Source organism: Coturnix japonica, chromosome 3, assembly GCF_001577835.2.
Source record: "Coturnix japonica isolate 7356 chromosome 3, Coturnix japonica 2.1, whole genome shotgun sequence".
Classification (NCBI taxonomy): domain Eukaryota; kingdom Metazoa; phylum Chordata; class Aves; order Galliformes; family Phasianidae; genus Coturnix; species Coturnix japonica.
The window spans coordinates 8,505,615-8,522,518 of record NC_029518.1 but is presented as its reverse complement, the minus strand read 5'-3'; the positions used below and the strand labels follow the sequence as shown (position 1 = coordinate 8,522,518).

Here is a 16,904-nt window from a genome sequence, read left to right as displayed (position 1 = left end):
AAATAAAATGTAACATGCAACTGTAAAAAGCACGAGGTTGAGATGCTGTGTATGCTTATGGTATGTTACTGTTTGTTATTCCTTTTCTAGCCATACTTCCTGGGTGCTAAACTACAGAAAATCAGCACCTAAAATATTTCACCTAACTCACTTCAATTCTAAGTATGTTGTTTTTTCATATTCTTCAGTCTTTTTTTTCCAACTGGAATTTCTAGGTTAGAAAATGCATCAGCTATCAATACAGTTTTACTCCAAAAGGGCAAAGCGAAAGTCGAATTTTCGAAGTAAAGAAAACAAAAGAATGCTGGATTCCATAGGTTATCTTAGCTGATGGATGCTCTGTGAAGGCACAAGCCAATACATTTAGTGAAATAACAGTGCCCTCTAGTGCTTTTACTAGGCACATCGTTCAAACTTTGTTTTAAACAAAGCAACATACCAAATCACCACCTTCCTTTTAAAAAATGCTGTAGTATAAAACCGCTATGCTTATCAGTTCAAGTCTGAATTATGTCCAATTAATATATTGGGGAAAAAAGATAGATTTAATACATGTATATACACAAGCAGCACTTGTGTAGGAATAAGGTGTACGATTTCTGTACATCAAAATATCTCAGAAACATTACACTAAATAAACACAGATTATGTTTGCAGGAATGCAGGAATGAGAAGAAACATGGCACAATTTCCATACACAATTTTGAGAATGGAACATGAGGCATCCAAAGAACTTCAATTTCTAAATCATGAATTTCTGATAAAGAAGCTCTTATTGAAAACTATGATATATTGAGACACAGTTTTCAGTCTTTCCCACAGTCTTAATAGTACTTACAAGTGAAGCAAACATGCAAAATATCACAAAATGAAGAGTAATTGCTAAGGTTAGCTCATTATCTGTGACTCAGAAGTAGATAAAAGAAAATTCAGCAAGGGACAAGGTCTTGATGGAATATTAATATCTACATTGAACAACCCAGCTTCTGAAATACTACATTTTTCTTTGACTGCTACGAAATTTTGTTTTCCTGACAAGAAATTTATAAAGCCTATTAAAATATATTGCACTGTATTCATTTTCCTAATGGAAGGTGAACTTTGTGTAGAATATTGACCAGTGGGGACCAGGTGAAAATATTCACCAAATCCCTAACATGGAGATCATTAGTTCTGCTAAACCTCAACAGTCATACTGTACAAATTGGGCTGTGGCTTCTGCATGCCAGAAACATAACTCACGATCACATAAAGTTAAGCTTTCTTTGTAAGGTCCTTAGAGCTCCTTTATTCCACTAGAAATCTTTTGTTATGATACTGGCCCACTCTGTGTTCTTATAATGTTCTGCATTTAATGTTGTGCTTAACTATGCAAGACTACTACTATATTGCCACTGTCAGGTCAACAAAGAAAACTGCATATCCTGTGGATGCACTAATTATTTTCAAATTTAATATTTCATATGATATTAAAATGCATATGCGCCTTGTTCAGGTTATCACTCTGTAGTGATTCTCACTATAGTTTATAAAAGAAATTACTGTACTTACTTTTGAGATCTAAATTTCTGGCTCCTGCTGTGCTCTGTGTTGTGATTTTTGTGTCAATCTTTACAGTGTGGAGATTGTTGGTATCCCTTGATATCATCACATTATGCCACTGGTTGTCATTCAGAGGTTTATTAGAACTTCCTTTGATGAGATTGGCACCATTTCCCAAGTCAAACACATAGTGTAAATATCTGCGAAAATAGAAAAAATTGGAAGTTTCCTTTTCTTTACATACCAAGGGGGAACTAATTAATTAATTTGTCTAATATTTTCAACTTCCTTGTTCTTCTCAGCAGTGGTGGTAAAACAAGATGATAAAACTTCCCCAAATGAGGAAGCAGCTTCAAGTCAGAGAATTTCAGAGAAATTTAGAGAAGCTGAGATGAAGTCCAAGTTTCTGGAAAATAATGAGCACTCCTTGTGTAAAAAATGCATACACACACAGACATAGAACACGAGGAAGGCTATCATCTTTGGGGTTAATGCTATTATTACACCTATTACTCATTTTCATATTTTTCAGGCATCTAGCTTCACCTGAAAGAAAAAAGTCACAATAAAGCACATGAAACGTAATATGAGGAAACAACCATCAGTCAGAATTACTCAATCAGATAAAGATTTGTATCCAGAACTTTCCTTTGTTTTTCTCCTGTCTGTACATTTGGAATAGCCTGTTTTTGTCAATACGCCAATCCATACGTACCCTTTTACTAACTCAACCACAATGAAATCATTTCCATCGCCACTGTTATAAAGTATCAGTCCATCCAGAGAGGTGGTTTTGAACTGGAAAAAAAGGTGCATAGATGTATATGCTTGTAATGTGGCCAACGCAACATAACTTGCTTTTGTTTTAAAGGTTACAGGGTCTGCTATGATGTTTCTGAACCCAAATCTTGCATTTAGCTCACAATAATCGATGTCTCCGTTTTTACATAAGTCAATGTATGCCATGCCATTAAATGTAAGGCTCTGTAGATGGCCAATGAAATTAGAAGGTACAGAAGACAGGTAGCGGCGTTCTGTTATTATTCCAGTCTCTATGTTGTGGAATTCCAGCCGTGTGTGATCACCAGCCATTTGACCTTAAAACAGTAACAAGAAAATACACATTAGCATTTGAAATAGGAAGTCAAAAAGCACATCTATTGATTAAGCACATGCAGAAATGCCACACTTTTCAGATTGTGCAGGCCAACTCCCGACCCCATGAGAATTTTTCTAAAGTCATCCCAACTAATGGTAAAGATCTGAGAGTCTCTCTACCAAATTTGTTATGTTTAGATAAGACCAACAGCAATACTTCCACACTGAAGAATAACACCACAGTACATCCAACCGTAAATAAAATCCCACACTCTGGTTACAGTTAATCAGATAATTTGTTTTATTCTAAGCAAAAGCAATTAACACAACATTAAGAACACAGATGTGAATCTAAGTGCCGGAAGAATTCAAGGATTTCATTTAATAGAATAAGAGTCTTGGGGATGTTACTCCATATGCTTTGATTCAAAAGGCATGATTTAGCAGGAAGGATTCCTGTTTAAGCAGTCCTAGGTACAGAAGTGTTTGTCTGCTGCAAAAGCCCATCCTGAAATTGTGGTCAGAGCCTTCCTTGAAAGTAATTAGCGTCCTTTAGCAGGGAGAAACTGAGGGAGGAGGCAGTCACAACAGCCCAAGTGATGCACAAACCTGAAGGTCTGCAATAAGGGCATATCCAAGTGTCTGTTGTCATCCTGAAAACCACAAGGGACTTGCTTACATCAGAGACAACATAACCCTCAAAGGTACCCCTGGGTCTCTGCATAGCAGAAAGTCTCAAATTTTCAGACTGTATAGCTAACTTGAAGGCAACAATCAATGCTGCCAGGACACACTGTGTACAGATCAGTACGTAAAATGGTTATAAAATAATTTATCCTACATCCAAAATTCTGTCCACTAAAGATTTCCCTTTTCTAAGAAAGCACAAACTTATTTTTTTTCCAGGTTCATTTTAAAGAAGTAGGAAGATTCATGGTCATACTGAACAAGCATGATGACAAAATAGCTTTCATTACTAATCAACTTTACCACTTAATCTACTTTTTGCAAACCATGGGCTAGATTTACCCATTCCTTAGGTGCTTTGTGGCTCCGAAGGAGTACAAAGACAGTGAATAGCAAGCTGGAAGATGTACTGGCATAAAGCTGTTCTATAATCTCCCTACAGCTGCAGTGCAAATCGTTGAACGCCAAGTTCCCTCTGCACTGAATGAACTAAAGCAAGAGACTGTGACCTGGACTGGATGTTTTTGGCAGTCGTGCAGAAAACTGTGGCATGCTCAGACTTCCATGGCTTTTATAAGCAAGTGACTGTGCATGCCTGTGCGAATAGTGCAGCTATCAAGGCAAGGTGAATGTAGATATTTGGGCTATGGCCAAGGGTACAGATTGACAAACTACTTTGGTTACAGTGAATAGTACCTTAAGATCTTTCAGAACACACACACAAAAAAACAAAAGTAGTTAATAATTTACGTTAAATATTTTCAAGTAGATTGCTTAGCATAAGGATGCATTCTACACAATTTATAATTTTCCTGATAACACTGAACACTATCAGTATCTTAATCTCAAATAGCAGCTTGTTGATGTTCTTGTTTCTGAATGTCAGTTCTAAATATATGTTTTCCTCTGATATATTACTGAAGGTGGATTCTTCTTGCAGTAACCAGTCAGTAAGCTGCCTTGAAGAATGCCAGATGTATAACCTTGTACAAGGCCAATAGCTGTACACTGGATCACAGCCAGAGAGAGCTGAAGAACAAGTTTTAGAGGAGGAACATTATGTATTCCAGTCTTATATCACTTCAGATGGCACTGCATAAATGTCATGGCAAAAATCCACTAAGCTTTGGCCTGTAACACAGTATCCTCTCTACATTCAGCACAGTAATAAAAAAAAGTCCCAGAAATCTGGGCTCACATCCCAAATCTCCTTAGTTGTAGAAAATTGCTTGAGACTTTGTGCTTAGAAGTTGTCCTTCTGTGTTGTTCTTATGTCAGGTTGGTGCATATAATGCACTAGCTGTTGTAATGCTACAGAACAGGCGTAGTGAATTCCTTTTCATAATCCTAAGCCAGGTAACTTTCCCAATATCCAACTGTAATGAGCTCTTTCATATCTCATTCATTTTCAGACGGAAAAAAATTAAGTGCATCAGTGCTGCAAACATTCAAACTCTGCTGAGTAAAATTATCAAAACCATCTGCATGACTTATATTGAAAGCTAGATATGAAAGACTGCTTAGGCATGCATAAATTATGCATTTGTCATCATTGATACGTAAGAACGTACAAAACACGGACAAATAGGAAAAACTTCAAAACCTATGAAAAATGGAAAGTGAAACTGAATTATTTAATGGTTCCTCTTCAATCTTAAGCTCTCGGAATCCAACAAGGTTTCTTAAATGAGAAAAGAGATGGAGTTTTGGGCAGGAACTGTTTTTTTCTTATGTTCACTGTATATTTATATTAACAACTACTAAGGTATATTTTAAACATCTTTCTGATTGTTGGGACATCTGAATTAAAATTCAAAGTACCTTAATGTAAGAGCAATCCAATGTGATATGGCAATGTTTCCGCTAACCCATTAGGGAATTCAAAGCTCTTACATGTTAAGTTGTGTTGTATGCATTTGAAGATCTACTAGATGGGAGTAAAATCCCGAGCTGGTGAAAGGTTTGGCAAAATACTGTGTGTAAAAAATAAATAAATAAATAAATGAAAAGACAGCTGTAGTTGCATGGCAACAAGAGTTTGCCATGAAGAAAATGTAATGCTATCAGTACTAACAGAAAATTTCCCATGTTACTGGACTCATGAGTTCCCATTAGCCCCTTCTCTCATACCAATCCCCTCCTTACAGATAAAGGAGGACACAGACTGGCCGTATGGCATCCCGCAGAGATTTGGGGAAGATTTTGTCCATCCAAAGCACTGGGACAACTTTCTCCCTTTGGGTGAAGAGAATTAAACATTTGTGGATTATGCACGTGTAGGCAAGAACTGTAAATGATACTGAGTCAACAGGACAGTTTCTGATACATGCACTGGCATATGGAAAAGATGTGCGTGTTGTACCAGAATTTGGATATTCAGGCAAAACTTTTTCTTGATTAAGAGGCAGCTGGAGTGAAAATACTCACTGGCATTAATTTGTATAGACATTTAATTTTAACTACATTTATCCACAATGAAGAATTATTAAAAACAAACAAACAAACAGAAGCATACAGTCCTGCATTCTTTGCTTATTGCTTCACTGACTATACTTTATCTAATAGAAACCTCCCATATTTATCATAATCCCTCACATATATTTTGCATTTCTAAAGCTGTACTAAGCAGTTGGGACTGATTACAAAAGCAAAAAGAGCACTTCTCAGTGATTTATTTTTTTTTTTTTTTAAATCTGCATTACATTTACTATAAGGAGCAAATGAAATTCACATTTACTTTTAGACACTGTATTTTACTGAATTCTAAACAGCTTCCTCTAACTAGAAAGTGTTCCCAAAGTAACTTTATTATCTGAGTCACCAGTTGAAGCAGCAATATGATGCTTTATGTAGTTCCTTCAGTAGTATATATTTATATTCAGATAAAGAAAATGTAAAACTGAAATAACTCATTTAGACCATTTACTTTCTTGGGAAAATGATACAAAGGATCACCACATACATGGAATAAAATTTTGCTTCACCTTTGGAAGATCTATTAGTAATATCTGATACTAGAAAATGTATCTTTGCAGCTACGTGGACACATCTACAATTATTCTACCAGTGATATGGTCTTGAGTGCACTTTTGGGGTAAAAAAGGAGTATAGGAGGTGCTCTCCTTTTAAAAACCATTAACATTTTTACCATTTTAACAAGCCAAAAACTGACAATCTATTTTAGTGAAAATAAAGGAAAATACTAAATAAATAAGCAAAATTAGGCTCATTGTACAAGGAATCAGGGCTAGAAGCCAGATCTGATGCTATTAATAACACATATGTAATAGTTTACAACATAATAAAATCAGAAACAACCTTTTCTATTATAATTTCTGAGACAAAATTAAAAAGTATTGCTAATATCTTCTAGCATTCATGACTTTCTTTCTCTCACATCTAACTGCCATTCTAGTGTTAGAGAAAAACATGTTGCCTAGCACTTAGTCATTTAGACAGCTGATGCAAGTCTTAAAAACATGACAAAATATATTTCAACTATTTCTGAAATTCCCTGCTACATCAATGGCTTTGTGTTTACCCTTAATTTAAACTTAGTATTTTGGCAGCATTTACTTGCCTTCTCATTAGTGATGTATCAAATGATTTTTCTCCAATCTCTGTACAAAACTACCTGTTTATGTCAGCATGATGGTTTTCATTAATTTTAACAGCAGTGCTAGAGTAACATTAAAGTTAAGTGCAAAAATGCACTTGTAATAATAGCATTTCAAGAGGCACAATGTAGAACTTGCTAAAGAAAAGAAAACAAGCATCTTGTTACTTTCAGGTGAAGGCATTTTACTTCTGTCATTTTTGCTTTGTGCTCCCCTCCCCACCCAGATAACACGAAGTCACAAGGTCATACTACCTGTCATGGCCTGCTGGTCATCCACCATTAACTTTAAACTTTTTCCTCGCCGAACCACACGCACTGTGTGCCACTCATTATCATTGAGGTTATAGCCAGCAAAAAGGGTTTCTGGACCTTTGCCTGTAGGATATGCCAAACAGTCATTATGCAATCTCTAAATCATTTTACACGTGAACCTCACAGAGAGAGAGAAAGAGAGACTGGCTGGGCAAATGTTAAAACTCACCAAAAGTCGTATTAAGCAAGAAAATTAACAAGTATAAGCAATTCTCAAAATATAGAGCTACTATGTTAAAACATTTCTACTCTCAATTTAACTATATAAATGTATTACACACACACAATGATCAGGTTGTCATAAATAGGCACAGTCAACATGGGTTTAGTTAAGCATTTTACAGTCATGAGCAACCCTTTAAGAAAGAGGATTACTGCAGACAGAATGAAAATTTAAGCATAGGTTTAAAACACTGCATTTCTATTCCTTCATTAAAAGTAGCTTGGGGAAAAGGTGTAAGCAGCTAATGTGCATGTGTCAAGATTTTCTTCATCTACACTGGCTCCTCAGCCTACACTTATTCATTGGATGTCTCAGAAGATCACCTATTACGTTATTATCTAGATGATTCTTACCTATTCATAAAAATATTTATATTCAGTACCTCATCATATTAACTGGCCACCAAATCATACTTTCCTTTTTTACTCTGTGGATATGTCTTCTTGTAATCTATTTTTGTAAGCAGTTAAACAAACATTTTTGGAACAAATACAACACTTGGTATGGTACAATGCATTTGCAACAACTGGAGTACTCAGATATCTATGAGAAGATGTTTAAGGACAAATCTCTGAGAAGAAAATGATTATGGAAATAGTCCTATGCACTCTTGATCAAGAAGAGAAAGAAAAAGACAAATCCTGACTGAGAATTATCGATGACATCAACAGATTGACCAAGCACTCAACCAATCAGTCACAGCTTCCGAGCTCAAACTTGAGCTATGCAACCTACACAGTGACTGTCCAAAAGTGAAAGCTAATCTGCAATTAATACACTTTACAGGGCAGAGACAAACATTGCTTTATGTTTTCCAGTTCCTATAACTTACTAAAGACAGATGATAGCAAAAAGAAAGACGTATAATGAAGTTACAGTTCACATGAAAAATTCAGGGCTGCGCTGACTCATGCCATTAACTCCACCAAAATTATTTCCAGGTGACTACTTCAACTTTTTTTTTTTTTTTCCCCCAAAAAAGGGATATGTCACTGGTTCTGAAACTCTCCAACATTTCTTTTCAGATTCCTTTCTACCTGATACGGGCTAACTGTGATGGAAGGGATTTATTAATAGATAGGAATTCTATAGTACATTCTCAAAAATCAAAACCCGTCAGAATGCAGGACTGCATGGAACAAAAAAGCCACTAACAGCTTGATGTGGTTATTCAGTGTACATGACATTTTTTTGTCTGAAACTCTTTTTAACATCATCTACCAGCATTTCTTTTAATTGATGTTTGATTGCTCTGCTTTTGTACACAGAGCAGTATAATTGTATGTTATTTTGAGCCTGTCAAGATATCTTCTGGAATAAAAACACAGACTACTGCAAAGGCAGCAAGATTCTAATAATATCGTGTTGCCTTTTCCCTATGCTTCTGACTAACGCTCTATATTTGTACAAGGCTAGGGAAAGGGTGCAAACCCAGCAGAAAGAGATGCATGAGTACTCACCAGTGTCAACCACTTGAACTATGCTGTTTCTTTGACAAGAGAAAGACCACTTTTGCATAAAGCTTAAGCAAAGATTAAGCATATTCTTTTTGGATACAGTGATATAGAGGTAATAAATAATGCTACCTGAGAATCTTTTATTATCCTATATCTTACTGGGGGTTTCAGTTGAAGGGGTTTTAAAATAGATTTGGAAGACAATGAATAGACTCACAGAAAAGGATTAAATGATATCAGTAAAAATCCCAGTGGAAATAAAATAGATCATTTAATGTTACTATAAATACGTTACGCCTTCTTCATTTATTGGTCAAGCTCATTTTACTGTTCTTTTTATGAGTTGGACTATTTAATCTTCCTTATCTAACATGGAACATAGAGACCTAAAAGCATACAAAATTATGATTACAACCCACATTAACAAACCTCTATGGTCTCCCATTCATGTAAAACAGCCCCGGTGTGTATGATTATCAAATCCAAATGTGTTTGTTCATGCTTACATAGGCAAATATGTCTATTACCTCTTAATGGTTAGAGACTTGTATGTTCTTATTGTAAAATTAAATGCATGTTTTCCCAAGTTTATTTTCCTTGCGTCACCCTTTGAATGATAACTCCAATGAGAACTACCTGTGAATTGCCTTCATGTGCAGAACGCAATCAGATATGATGCATGATGGCAACAATGCACTTAAAGCATTTCTGGCCACTTAGAGCATACTTTTGCACAGAAGTAGCAAATGTACTTGTTAACACTGTATTTAGGACAAACTGTTTATATGGCTAAGCACACCTAGGCATAGAAACTCAAGGAAATCTTTTGTTATCATGCCAGGACTGAGTAGAAAATATCTGGTATCTCTTAGGCAATGTTGGTTAACTCAAATAGTTTAAATCAGTACTCTTCAGCAATTCCCAATTACACTGAATATTAATTCAGAACATAATATTATTCAGGCCATAATAATTCAGACATTTATTTTGATCTGCTTTAGTTTAAAGTGAATTTACTGTAAACCTCAGTACTACTACAGGATTGCCTCGACAGTCTTATAACATTACATAGATCTGATTCCATTTACATCATTATGCTCACACCGGAAAAAGTGCTGATGTATTTAAGTAAGGCATATTTCTTTTTGTCTGGCATAGAGTCTTAGTTTAAAAAATTCAAAACAGATCTTCTTCCTATGTTTTCTGTTCTTACATATCTCTAATCCTAATATATTCCCCATGCTGTCCTTCCTCAGGAACTCATTCCTCTCTTTCTAAATAGGACATAGTCCATCTGCTTCGTGTACTCAGCATTCGCTGACTCCTCTCAGATACCAATACCTTAATCAAATTTTAAACTTCTCCTTTCAGAGATAGGTTGTAACACAAAAATTTACTAAATATCTCCTCTTGCTTAAGGATATATATATATATATATATATATATATATATATATATTCATTTTTCAATATATATTAATCTATTTCTTTTTTAAAGGCCTAAATAACTACAAGATTTACAATGAGAGGATAGTATTAAGGAAATAAATATATGCATATATACAGATCACGCGTTTGCTCACAAACCACCATACCAGTAAAATCTTCACATCTATTTAAAAGCATATTATAATGGCTAATGCAAATACAAAGAACTTTTTTTTTCTTCATGGGAAAATGCAGACCATTTAGCCAGATGAAGTACAAATTTTGATGATGCAATTCATTATGAATCTAAGTACTATAACATGTCTGAGGACCTGGAAAAAGTTTTCTATAGTCATTTAAATGTAAAGTCCAAATAACCCCAAATTGTCTCTTTAGTGAGGCACTCTATGAAGAGAATTATACTGTTCTAGCTTATCTTACTTTGGTTTTGTCACTTCAAATAAATTCCAGCTGCTTTTGCTCCTTTCTACAGTTAGTGTAAAGAAGAATGAACCTCCAAAAGAAAAGCCAAATTTTTCAGTAGGCTAAATATTCCAAATATTCTCTGGAGATTCCTGCTCTGTACACTAGCTTGTTGGGAGCATGGTCAGCTCACACATACAAAACTATTTGTTTGAATCAGGATGGGAAACCTTGGTTCCTATGTCATACATCTATCACCAGTGAAACACATATCAGGCTTGCTTGAACTACTAAATTCTATGCTCAGCAGAATCACTATCAAAAATTATATATATATATATATAAACTAATTAATCAGAGACTTGGAAGGAAGGCTGTATGATACGGGGAATGCTAGACCAACCTACTGAATTCCAGTTAGCTGTAGGAAAACTACTTCCATCAGCTTACTGGTTAATATAAAAAATGTCAATGGTATTAGTCAAGTTGACTAACAGACAACTATGCATGTCATGACAGACAAGAACCACCAGCACTTTCATTCTGAACTTAAGGGTTTAATTGGACAAGCCTGGAACACGGAAAATATTCAGGAAGGATTCCTCCAGAACAAGGCACTGAAACACAGCAAATAGGAGAAAGCCTCTTAATCTTTGTTATCCTTTCTATGGTGGTTGGCTGCAAAAAACAGTTCTGGTCTTTTGACCCATTTATTTACAGACCTTAATTTAAAAAGTCAATTAATACAGTGAATCAACTGTATTTTAAATGACTGCATCTGTATGCATCATCAACTATGCATGTTTCTTACTAATAGAAAAAACTTAGTTGCCCTTTAAAGATCAATCGTGTGTAACAGTCTATCATTTAAAACAAATTGGCATTAACTAGAGAAAGTCTTATCACAGGCCAAAGAAATTCTGCCAGCTGTATTCTTTTCCAAACACAGATAATTTCACAGGGACAGTACATTCACTGAATCACATCAAGCAAAACACATCTGCACTACTTGATCCCCAAGTTCCAGCCCACAATAGCTTTATTAAAGGGAAAATTGCCTTTGGCAATTTAATAACGTATTGTAAATTTAAGAGCATTCTCATTACATTTTAAAACAAAACCAGAGATTTTGGATATCAAAACAAAGCAGATTAAAGGTGCTAACATTTTTCATCAGCCTTCTCTCCAGTTGTAGAAGGGGATTTCTCACATCATTCTGAGCAACTGAAATAATATTAAACCTGTTTCTGCACGTGCACTCATCTGGAAATGCAGAAAGCTAAGAAAGCTAAGGAAGGTCAAAAATTCTGCTGGCTTCCTTTAAATGAGAAACCCACAAACAAACTGCACTTAGCGTTGATATACTTCACTAGTAATGAAAGGCAGAATCCATAGCAAATCATCCATAGAAGCATGTAAAAAGAAACAAAACTAAGAAAGGAAAGAAGTACTTCAATCAGGTCTGAATACAAAAGATTTTCTATAGTCACTTGTCTGTCCGTCTTTTTTTCTCTATATTCTGGGAACTTCTTTCCCTGCTCTCAATCTGAATTGTTGAGTATGTCCCCTCCCTCCACAATGTCTATCTATTGCCTCAAAAAGCTTCTGACTTGGGCTCTGCTATGCCCCATCCATTAATGTCTTCAGAACTGTGAGATAGCAACTGTTGTTGACACAAGTATTTACACAGTTAGTGGATCAAGTCTGAAGGACAGAACATACACAGACCTATTTGATTAAAAACTTGGGTTTCTTGGTGGCTGCTGAAAAACATGCTAATGATAAACTGTCTTGTGAAAGTCTATTCTCTATAAATAGTACTATAACCACTACTTAATTTCACCTAGATGGAGAAGGAAACATCAGAAAGCAGTGAACTTCTGAGCTGTAAGTCCCAGCATCTTCCTTGGCATCAGAATTCACTGCCATATCAGTTATACACAGAATACACACGTGTTCAAAATCTGAAGTGTACTTTTCTTGTTAATAACCAGGCATATATTAAGTTACCTATCTTTTGAAAAATAAGTTTTGAAATTGAAATCACAGCTACATGAACTCATAGTACTTAAAAGGTTAAGCCTGATTTTTTTATTGCATTACAAAATGCCTAACCTAGCTCATTTCTCAACATATTTCTCAAGAACATTTATTGTTAGGAAATAGTTGCACTTTAATGTTAATGTTGTAAAGTCACATCTAAGTAAGTGAAACACAAACAGCCCTAAGGACAGTTATTTTCCCTCTTCTCAGAAATAATGAAATTGAAGTATCTTTCAAAGGCTAAAACCCAGAAGCTAGCTAAGTGTCTGGACTTTTAATAACACTGCAGTTTCTCTTCAAGCCATTCTCCAAGGATCATGACTATCACAGAAAACGTGCTAAAGGTACTAAAGGTTTTATTAACACCCTAAGGCCCTGGACAAAAGAAAAGCAAAGTCAATGATCTTGGTTCTTGGTTTTTCAGCTCAGTGCTGAACACATTCAGGCAAGTTTTCAGATACAGTGTAGAACCTGCCAATTGACTTTGCTATAGGTAAGGTGAGTGCAAACCTTCCACACATAGTTCTATGCTAAATAACTGCAAATTTAAAGTATAATTCAAGATTACTTCCATTTTTTTAACCTGCAGTACATTCAAAGTGCACTTGCAGATATAATGCAGCATTATAGAAAAATGCTGTAAAGCCATAACCTGCTTTGCATGACGTTAAGTTTTGTTTGTTTTTTTTTAAAGCACATCTGAACATTAGAACTTTGATTTGAGATTCAGCAGATTCATTTCCACAAACCACTTGTGTGGCTTTTAGTAAATCATCATTTCTTCTTTTTGCCTTAGATTGACATTGCTAGAAGGGAAGATATCGAGATTAATTTGAATACATTTAAGAATTTTGCTATGATAAATTAAAGTACAATTACTACTTCAACGCCTTCAAATCAACATCTGCAGCTTCATTCCCTCTAAGCTACTGAAGTGCGTTAGGAAAGCAGCTGTTTCACAAGTGGTTTTCTCATCCAGCTCACCAGTTCCCAGAACATCACATTGGATGAGCCTGGAGAGATTATCACCTAAACCAGGCAGTGAGAGAAACCAGCCAGAAAGTTCAGCCACTGAGGAAAGAAGGGACATAAAGAACTCAAACAGAGACACTGCAGCAACTCACCTAGAAATACACAGGTACTGAATAAATCAAGTTGACTTGACAATCAAAGTAGGCTTTAAGTTTTTTTTAAAGGATGATTCCTTGTTCTGGGTTTCTAGAAACAGTGAGAATATTCCTCTAAGCATTTGAAGCAATAGAGAGCAAAACACCTAGCAACTTCCCTTTTCCTAGCAACCACCTTTACAACTTCAAACACCTCAGCTCCTAGCCAAAAACTGTGCTGTTTCCTCTCAGCCTAAGAGACCTGGAGGAATTCTGACTTGGAAGAAGCATTTCAATGGAACATAACTACCTAACTCTGAAATTATGGTCCTTCATTACCGATTCTCCCTTGCTGATCTATGAAACTGCTAATAAGTGCATTAAATAATACAAACAGGTGTGTAGAGTCCCCCATAGTAGAACTCTAAGTGCTTTCTTATGGTGGAAGAACCTGTTATTAACAGTATGCTACTATTAATACTATTTCCTATGGCTTAACCTGCCCTCTTTCTTTCCTCTTAAAAGCAATTGAGTAAAAAATCCTAACTTGCAGTGATTTTTTGCAGAAAACATTACTGGACTTAATTTTCTTTTTTCTTTTTTTCTAAGAGTTGGATTATGTGGACTACTTTGGTGATGCTATCACAGACAACTGGGAAGAGGAAAGAGCTTCAATCAGAAAGCCTTTCTAATTTTGATATTGACTGTGCCCATTTATATCAAGCCAGGAATATAAAAACTTTAAGGTACATTCTAAAAATACAATTTAAGTATGCTTCTCAATAATTTACCTTTTATTTATTTAATTATTTATTTTTAATCAACAACATTACATTTATGTTTAGGCAAAAATGAAAATAATTTAAAAAAGAAAATACCTAGACATTTCATTTTACCACTACATCTTAAACATGGTGTTTTAGAATAAGCAGCAGGAAAAAAACAAATGGACTGTGACTTTATTTTAAGAATAAGCTCCTTTTTATTTACAGGTGTCTTTATTCCAAAGCTCAGCTATTATAAGCTGTGTAATAACTAAATTTCATACTCATTTTGTGTTGTTTTGTTTTTTGTTTTTTTTAATGGAAATGCTACTTCATACCATTTTGCCTGTTTAAGTGTAAAGAAAATACTGTTTAAAGATTTGCAATTGTCGCTTTTACCTTAAATGTAAAAAATGTAAAAGCATCCTTATAATAATCATGGATTAAAAAAAATAATAATAATAACCCCACATTTCTTGAGACTGCTTGGTCTTCAATTCTATGCCTATTCCATGTAATTGGGATTAAAGTAAGGAACATTCAAATGAGCATTCCGGATTATTTTCAGAAACTATATACACATGAATACAGAGGGTGATTTCTGTTCTAAAAACAACAGCTTCCACCGACTTTGATGGGTATAGGATTGGCCTCTGATTTTCCCAGCTTATAAAACTGAAGGCATACAAGTTTTAGACTTTTTTTTTTTCCTGAACATTCCTAACCCATATCACAAAATCTTTGCAAAAACGCTTTGGCTGATTTGTGTATAGAAATACATTAATTAGCACTATTCTGGCATTTCCAGCCCTGAGTTTGGTCCCTGTGAAGTGTCCTCATTGCAGTGTAATAGTGAACAACTGTTTGCCTTCAGACCTTTTCAGCTTTTGAAAAGATCTCTTTTTTGGCTGCACCAGACTGTGTCTCTAGGAGTTAGGATTCCCAGTGTCCTTGATATGGTACACAGGAAAGAGCACTTAGTGTACTAGCAGTAGCATGACTACAAAGATTTAAATATTAAGATTTCTATGCGCCAATATTACTAAAAGTGAAAATGATAGTTCTTCAAATATTTCTTATAATGAAAAAAGAAAGTTTTTCTTTCAAAATAAAATAGTAGGTGGTATTATAAGTACTCTTTAAACGTGTCTTTCAATTGACATAAGTCAAGTCTACTATTCCTTACCTGTAAGAAACAAATCTGAATAATAATTAGCAGGGAACTTCCCTACAAAAATAGGATTTTTCAGACATACTTTTTTCCGGATTCTTGAGCCCAGAATAAGACATACAAATATAGCAAATACTTATTCCAATGGAGATTTTGTTGGGAAAAAAAGCACTGAACTGTCTCTCACACCATTTACATTAGAGGTTATTTCAGACATTTTGCATATGTTCAATCTGGCATTGTATTTAAGGAAAATTCAAAGCAACTCTTCCAGCTTTCTTACTCAGAACACCAGTGCATGTTTCTTTCCTATAAATGAGGCCTTTTTTGGTAATACTAAGCTGCATTCTGTATCAAGTTTTTCATGTTGCACTTCAGCTTAGTTTCCAAGACATGTATGTAAGGTGGCCAAGTAAAGCTCTAGTTAACTGTGAGATGTGCAGTAGTGACCTTTGGTTTTACTTTTTCACAGTGCATTTGCAACTGTTTGAGAATTTCATTTTGCAGTTACAGCTGGTCAAGCATTTGTATTCTAACAAGGCACACAGTCAAGCACTTTTTTGCTGTCTTTTATCTCTGGGTTGTTTTTTGCTCTTTCTCTTGCTTTGTAGTACAAAACTAAAGCACAAGAACACGACGACTTTTCCAATTGAGTAGATGGAATTGATTTAACGTTGAGAGAATATTGCAAATGTTATTGTTTTTTTTTTGCCATTTGTTATCTCTTAAGAATTGTGTGCAGTGTCAGTGAATGACAGTTTTAATATTGAAAAGAAAACCCAAATCAGTTGCTTGACAAAAAGTTACTACTTGCAGTTTCTTAAAGCACTCTCCGTATCTCGATTTATGTCATTTCATGAAATCAAGAATGCATACGGTAGTCTTTTCTAGCTAGTGCTATTTTATTCATAGCTGATTAGCTTGTCAACAGACTTTCCAAGTCTGTCATCTGTAAAACATTAACTGAAGCTGCAAGAAAACTTCCTCCTCTGATAACCGGTGGTGTGTACAGCTGCATTTTATCTCCTAGGA

The 16,904-nt window shown here is 35.1% G+C and overlaps 1 protein-coding gene across 33 annotated transcripts in view; it reads right to left on the bottom strand.

Moving 5' to 3' along the window:
- The window catches only part of NRXN1 (neurexin 1), a 606,274-nt gene that overhangs the window by 336,472 nt on the left and 252,898 nt on the right, over positions 1–16,904 (bottom strand). For all 33 annotated transcript variants that reach the window (XM_015856854.2, XM_015856856.2, XM_015856852.2 and 30 more), the window contains 3 exons: positions 7,199–7,321; positions 2,258–2,639; positions 1,552–1,742 (listed from right to left, as the gene is read on the bottom strand). In XM_015856854.2, the coding sequence (XP_015712340.1) occupies positions 1,552–1,742; positions 2,258–2,639; positions 7,199–7,321 (696 nt within the window). The remainder of the gene's footprint in view (positions 1–1,551; positions 1,743–2,257; positions 2,640–7,198; positions 7,322–16,904) is intronic.